Genomic DNA, 7,862 nt, shown 5'->3' on the forward strand with positions numbered 1-7,862 from the left:
AACAAAAATATTACAAATTTAATAACTACATAAAATCTCATGTTACTACTTTTGTAAATTTATTGTAGTTACATTTTGCCTATTTTTCTTGGATTACGTATAATTACTTACATGTGATTAAATTAACTTATCTTACATTTTATAAGCCATTTAATTATCATTAATTATTATTATTTGAACTTAAACATTGTAAAACGATATATTATTTTTTTTTGACACATTTGATTATTTTTTAACTATAATTGAAATAATAATTGGCAGCGAATCATTAAATTGTCTTGTGTCATTATTAGTATAGTTTTATATAAGTAATCTATATTATTTATAGTATTTATTTGATATTATAATTCTAATGACAATAATTTTTATAGCGTCTATTTCATTTCACATAGAGATTGAGAAATAAATTATCAAGACAAATACAACATTCATTAAATACCTTAACTTATGTGAGGGTTGTGTTGACAATTTATGAAAAACATTTCATAATTTTTTTAACTACAAAATGATTTGAAAATGTTTGTGAATTCAGTCAAAAACTTCGAATTATTATTTTTATTATTATCTTATAGAAAAATCTTTTATATGTAAAATAGCTAATATGAGAATTTGTGAAAACCCTTGTATTAAATTTTCAAACTTTTTCAACAAGTAAACATTCTTTTATCAATATTACAGAAAAAAAACTAAAATATTTTGAAAATGAATACAATATATAGAAGATGCTAATTTTGTGTTTACGATTATTCTTTTTTTGAATTACAACAAAATAGGAAAATCGTTATTTTACAAGTGATACTTGAATATACAATTTTGTACAATTTTAAGCTTCGGACACTCATAAATAATATTCATAGAAAATAGAATTATGTTTAAATTGATTTTTTAATTTCGATAATAACAACTTATGAAGTACTTTATATCAAAATATAAAGGGTTTTTAATCAAGTGAAAATGTGTAGTCGTAATTTAAAGAAAGTGTCTTCAGACACAAAAAGAACAATAAATAAATAAACACTATTGTAAAATCAATATATTTATAACTAATCTCAAAATACAAAATAAATATTGATAATTCGATCAACACTAGTCTAGGATATTATAACAATAATAAAATAACAATGCATATTATTGTTTGTGACTCAGATGAAATTGTTGAGTGAATTAAAGATCTATGCTATAACACAAATACTAAAATTTTTTTTTTATTAAATAGCGTGTCAAAACAGGATACATACTATTCTATATTTTAAGTTAAGTGCTTGAGCCCTTTAGCAGCATAGGTGGAAATCCTTTCAAATTTCAAGGGGGGGGCTAACATTTTTTAAGTGAAAACGTCTTTAGGCATGGTAGCGTAAATCAGATTCATCAACTCAGCAACCGTTGCGACCAAAAAGCTTCAGAGGCGTGGCTTACTCGACACTAAGGGTCGAATTAGAAAATCGTATTTTTCTGGCCGGTGGCTGTGTACTTCTTAGTGTAGTAAATATACCGGAGTCGGTGAACTGGGTGAACTGAAAAAACTTCACTGTCTGTTTACCTGCACAGTCTAACTCCACATATGAAAAAACTGGATGGCTAAATCCGATCGTTTGTTTGGACCCTAAGGTTTCAATGATAATAAATAATAATCAATTTGTCTTATGTTTGTATAATAATAATTAATTAATTACAATTGAAAATTTTTATTTTTCCATTATAAAATTAATTTTTGACCCTAATGAACTTTTTTTTATACCCTCTAGCTGTATAGGAATTTCACTTCATCTGCCATTTTATTGCAACACTCACGATTTTTATATTAATATGAGCGGCAATCCTTTGATCCCATACAAAAGAGATGTTCGTTTTCGGGGGCTAATAAAATATTTGGGGCCTTAGACCTCCCCCCCCCCAAGCTCCCCAGATGTCCACCTATTTGCTAAAGTCAATCTTATATACTAGCTTATACTACTTATTGTATAGTTGTATACTATCATATACCATACTGAGTAAGATATAACTTCTCAAGATAATGAATAAATTACTAATCAAATAAAATGATATACGTATATATTTGCTTATATCATGACAATGAGTTCATGTCTATTCATAGATGTCTGATACTCTGATCATTATTTAAACAAAAAATAAAGCTGAATACTATTCACACTTCTATACTCAAGCAGTGTAAAATAATCCAGTTGTCCTCAAGTGGATATTATTGAACAATATTATATCGTATTTTATTTATACATTACATTAATTATTCATTTAACGATTAGTATATACGATACATCTCTTGTATATAAATATTTAATGAATAATAATATTATTAAAGATTATATATTCGATGTATTTGGGTATTCCATATACTTAAATGCACTTCACCTGCAAGTTAGTAATTCATTTAAAAACATTAAAAATAGTAAAAATGCCGTTAATAATATATTATCTTGACGCGAAAACGATAACGATTTTTCAAGTGGTAGAACGAAATATGTATATCAGCAGTGTTCATTAAACCTTAAACCCGGTCACACGATTTCTATCGACGGAATATAATTATAACATAATTACACAAATTATACATTCATAGCCACGAGTAAATCGAACTAAGAAGTGTGCACGATCCAAAATGCGTCTTCCCAACGTGAACGTAAAATTGTTGCCCTTAAAGTCGCATTTTTTCCTCTGGAGTGGCGGTAAGACCCGTCGTGATTGTTCATTTTTACCTGCTTCAGCCAGCAGACTACGACTAACTCGTGACCGAGTACAAGATGTTAAATATTATAATATATTTATACATATACTATCATATCACTAATCACATATTCACATTGTCACTTTTTCTTGATAATTTCTTCTTCATAACTATATTTCTCCTTATGTCATGCTCTCGTGTGGACCGCTGCAGGCACGTCGCCGATGACACCGTACCTGACCACCATAGCCAAACAACGGGGCTACTCTGCAAAGCTGGTGGGTGCCGTCTTCTCAGTGATGCCCCTCGCTGCAGTGTTTGCCCGTCCCATTTTCGGTGCCATGGCCGATCACTTCCGATGCCAAAAGATCATGTTCCTGTGCGTTATTCTTGTGGTTACTCTGATAACTGCTTCCTACGAGGTTATGCCCGACCCACCAAAGGATGTCAATGACGGGCGGGATGAGACCGCGCTTGCCACTTACCAGTTCTGGTTGTTTTGCATCTTCTTAGCTACCAGATACGTCACGATCAGCATCGTCAACACTTTATCGGAAACCATGTGCTTGCAAAGCTTGGGTAGGTTTGAAAAATAACATATCTTTTTTATAGTATTGAACGAATGTTGATCATTGATGAAGACTCAAGAGAATAATATTATAACGGAGAATGACATTGGTATCTCGTATATACATGAACAGGTTGAATCCTTAAATCCGTAAATACGATTTTAAATGGCAATCGAAATTAAAAATATTATAATATATTAATATTTATATGCCTAGTCCAGCGAGAGAGCACGCCACGGCCCGACAAAAATAGGGGTTTTCCCCACACAACACCCTGCCAGATAGTGGAACCGGTCAGGAAAGCATGAGGTATCCCAGAATCGGCGTGTTCTCTAGTTAAACAAAGTGTTTAATATAATATTATTATATTTTTAAGAGTTATATCGTTATGACGTTATTCATTATTATGTTTTGAGTTTGGCATGATCTGTATAGGTAAAGACACGCACAAGTTTGGAGAACAACGATTGTGGGGCTGTATCGGTTGGGGTTCGGTTTCCATAATGACGGGTTGGTTGATCGACTGGTACAGTGGTGGAAGTCAGATAAAAAACTACACTCCCGGAATCATCGTGTCTATAGTTTTCTTGTTGGCAGACTTCCTGGTTGCTTTTAAAATAGAAGTAAATATATTTAATTTTAACTATTAGGTATCACTCTGTATTAGAACAAGTTGTATACAATATTTTTATCGTAATCTAAATCATATACTTCCTTCAAACAATATATTGTCTAAAAATGTTGTACACTAATATTAATATAATTTAAAACATAGTTTTTACTTTTCAATTAAAGCATTTTTAGGATTTTAATACATTTTTTAAGGTTGTTATTGGATTAAATTCACCTTCCAAATAATAATAACAATGCTATATTGTGACATTTTTATAATATGGAAAATACTAAGAATACTAATACTACAAGAATCAATATATTAATAATTAAATATAAATTATTCGATAGGAATTGGCTGCAATATTATTATACATTTAATATATTTAATTTCATTCGTATACTCTGTTTAGTTGAGTTTAATTGTACGGTATCATCGATGTGCAAGTCACAAGAATGGGTGTATCCATATTTAACTCAATGATAAACCATTTTATGATAAAGGACGAGGAACGGAGACGGTGTACTGACGTCTCTATCTCTAAAGATATTTTATATTACAATTTACATTTATATAATTATATTACTATTAGTAATTTATTTTTTTCTATAATAGTACTATTAATACATATATTAGGCACTGTTGGTTGAATTTATATTCACCAAGAATATCTCATATATTATTATTATTAATGTATGTTAATACCGAAATATTGTAGAACAGTGCGATGTTATGTGAATAGGTTCGTAGTATAATTGTACAAATAACTTTAAATTAGTGTAAGAACAACAAATTTGAACAATTATATCTTTTCTAGAAAATTACATTGTATATAGTGCACGTTTCAAATACCTACGGTTATGCTTTTCTCAACTAAACGACAAAATAATTAATCGATTTTGTCGAAAACTGGTGTTATCTACCTGAGTATAACCCGTTTTTTGCAATTTGTATTTAGAATATTAGGAGTGTTGGGAATTTTTCACTTTTTACTTAACCTCCACCCCCATATGTTAGGTTAGTAATTTTTGCATCACCTACCCATGTATAAATGTGTTATATAAGCCTTAACCCATCAATCATAAATATAAATATTATGCAATTGAATATTAAACCTAATCTAATCTATTAATACTAATAATGATTTATATTTTAAAGGATTGTCAAAGTGATGTCGTATCAAAACATATTTTCAAAGATCTCAAAAAAGTGCTTAATGATATTAGAGTAGTAAGTTTCCTTATTTGGGTAGTTTTTTTTGGAATTTTTTATGGAAGTATTTCTCTATATTTGTTATGGTAAGTAACTTTATTTGTTTGTATCTTGCACATATTAAAAGATATTTAAAAACACTTTATGAAGGCATATGGAAGAACTGGTCACTAGGTATCACCCGGAAAAATATCCTTCGATAAAAACAATTGAAGGAACACTGTTTGCTATAAAATGTTTTGGAGGTGAAGCGCCATTTTTCTTTTTATCTGGTGAGTTACTCATTCACAACACAATGTTATTTATTCATCGACAATAATTTGATTTAATATTTATACTAAATATTACAGGTAAAATCATTAATAAAGTAGGTCACCTGAAATCGATAATAATTGGTCTTGCTACTCTATCATTTAGATTTTTCCTATATTATATTATTGAAGATCCAGTGTGGGTGTTGCCTGTAGAGTTGTTGAGTGGTCTAGGTTATGCATTACCATATTCGGCTATGACAGCTTATGCAAGCATTTTAGCACCAGAAGGACTCAAAAGTACTGTTCAGGGGTTGTTTAGTACGGTCTTCCAAGGAATAGGTGAGTATTTAAAGAAATAATTTAGAACATTTAAATGTACTAGCTATGCTGCTATAAAACTAATTGTAACTTAATGTATAATCTTTGTTTAGGAGTGGGTCTTGGAAGTCTTATAACGGGTTACCTCTTCAACGAAATAGGAAGCAGCGAGACTTATCTCGTTATGAGCATATTGGCATTAGTTGTTTGTTGTGCACAGACTATTACGATCAAGATTATGGCTAGAACTACAAAATCCCAAGAAAATGGTGACGTCAATACCGCATCCTAAAGTGAAACTACAAGAGGACGTCATACGCACATGTATCCTCACTTTGACTCTGTTATATACTAACACAAAATATAGCAAATTTTACGTTTAGAATGATCTATTTTACTCTGTTATATGTAATATTAGGAAAAATTTACTTATAGATAAATATATTATTTATAGATAAAATGTATATTATTTAGAGCTTCATGAAGATTTTTTTTTGGTATTTGAATTTTCAAGCAAGTTGTGAGCAATTAAATAAGTACAAAAAAATTATGGCTAATCTTCTTACTTTTAAGTTTGTTAATAGATCGACTCACTTGATTTTTCACAATATTAAAATATTCAAGTAAAATGGATTATTCGCTAAACGTGCAATTGGCCATGTTATAAGTTAGTAAGACGGAAATGCGAAGACAACACACCTCTTAATACATTTAAGTAATTGTAAAGGAAATTATAAATTATAATTAATAATTATTTATAAATTACGAATCTGTATAAATAAACCTATCGAATGTTTTAAATAAAAAAATATGTCATTTAAATAGTGTTATAAAAGATCCTATAGCTAGCTTTAATATTGGTCCACGGCCAACATAATAATATTATGCACAATGTTTCAGACGGCGTTTCGTGTAGGCAATTTACGATTCAAGTTTAAATAAATTATTTATTTATCATTTTATTTTATTTATAAATTATGATTTGTTAATTCAATGGTATTTTGATAGCATAAACTATGTATAAATTAATGATATGAATAATATGTTTGATACAAATTTAAAGAAACTAAATGTGATGAAATATAACTAAAAATAAATTTTTTAAAAACATGAATATTGAATACTTAATACGAATAAATATCATAATAATTAATTTTACGTATCATACATTTGTATTTTGAAACACAATTAACACACAAACTACATCATCTGTCGCGTCGTGTGGATGTACCGTATTCTGATTGACCGCTGTCGCCATGGTATCAATGGTATCATTCACTCACCATGGTCTACCAGGAAATGTCCATAGTTGAGCTTAACTTTTGGACACAACTGCACGAGGAACAACATAGCTGTGAACTCGGTTTAAAAAAAAAATTTTATCCCATCGCTGACACGATGTTCGAAACACAGGTATAAGTTTCTAAAATGCATAATATGCGAAGACATAAATTTCGTTACATAATAATCTGTGCTACCCTATAATTAAATAAAATTCTATTAAAATATTTCTATGTGCATTAAATTTTGTTGGTCTGCTCGAGGACTTATGAGTCCTTACAAAATGTCTGACAGCAAAACGCTGAACGGTTACCCGGTAGGCACTAGGTGTATTATTATAGTAATTTATGAAATATGCTTAAGGTAGGCACATAATACGTCATAGTGCATGTACTATAAAACAATTAGGATAATCGGTAAGTAGTTTAGTAATTTGGGATGAAGTAATGCTAACGCAGTTCGCGATACCGGGACAAAAAAAGGTACTATCATTTATAGTCATCACTGAGGAAATCAGATAAATGGAGGTCCCGCCGGAGTTCGCCGAACGTGCCGACGCAATTTAATCTATTTGCAAGCCTGAAATACAAACGATAATATTATTATCACTTTAATATGTTCATCATAATATTTATAATCATTGCGGTGATCGTAAAAAGCGTACCACTTATAACTTAACTGCTTAGTTAACCGGAATCGCGAGTCACGAGTTCACGACTATCGACTAAAACGGCACTGCTCGGTGACGGTGCCGGAGGGCATCGCTGAATGCCGAGTTGTGCCGAGCCCCGAGCGCCGCGCGCCGTCGTCGTTGTCGTGCCGAGTGCCGTGACTGGTTCAAGACGTGTTCAACAAGTTCCGTTTCCGTAAATCTGTGGCTAACATCCAACCATTCGTTTATCGATTGGTCGTTCGTTGCACATAACATCCTA

General features: G+C 30.7%; 1 protein-coding gene and 1 long non-coding RNA gene across 2 annotated transcripts; one reads left to right on the plus strand and one right to left on the minus strand.

Annotated features, from left to right (window-relative positions):
- The first annotated feature begins 2,328 nt into the window (after nucleotides 1-2,328).
- Nucleotides 2,329-6,374, plus strand: LOC111041911 (major facilitator superfamily domain-containing protein 6-B-like). The gene is made up of 7 exons (XM_022326368.1): nucleotides 2,329-2,684; nucleotides 2,897-3,262; nucleotides 3,688-3,875; nucleotides 5,024-5,163; nucleotides 5,228-5,349; nucleotides 5,428-5,670; nucleotides 5,763-6,374. The coding sequence occupies exons 1-7, from the start codon at nucleotides 2,618-2,620 to the stop codon at nucleotides 5,939-5,941; spliced, it is 1,305 nt and encodes a 434-aa protein (XP_022182060.1). The 5' UTR covers nucleotides 2,329-2,617; the 3' UTR covers nucleotides 5,942-6,374.
- LOC111041913 lies at nucleotides 6,248-7,709 on the minus strand. The gene is made up of 2 exons (XR_002605378.1): nucleotides 7,595-7,709; nucleotides 6,248-7,509 (listed from the first exon to the last, which is right to left on the minus strand). It is a non-coding gene; the product is annotated as an uncharacterized LOC111041913 (long non-coding RNA).
- Between the last annotated feature and the right edge of the window lie 153 nt (nucleotides 7,710-7,862).

The sequence above is a fragment of the Myzus persicae genome, unplaced genomic scaffold (assembly GCF_001856785.1).
Source record: "Myzus persicae strain clone G006 unplaced genomic scaffold, MPER_G0061.0, whole genome shotgun sequence".
NCBI classification, from domain to species: Eukaryota; Metazoa; Arthropoda; class Insecta; order Hemiptera; family Aphididae; genus Myzus; species Myzus persicae.

What these genes read in the sequence shown, in the direction of transcription:
- LOC111041911 (XM_022326368.1), top strand. Translation starts at nt 2,618, where the DNA reads ATGCGTCTTCCCAACGTGAACGTAAAATTGTTGCCCTTAAAGTCGCAT. An exon ending in TTTTTTCCTCTGGAGTGGCG is followed by an intron (nt 2,685 to 2,896) that starts GTAAGACCCGTC and finishes GGACCGCTGCAG; the next exon opens with GCACGTCGCCGATGACACCG. An exon ending in CATGTGCTTGCAAAGCTTGG is followed by an intron (nt 3,263 to 3,687) that starts GTAGGTTTGAAA and finishes TGATCTGTATAG; the next exon opens with GTAAAGACACGCACAAGTTT.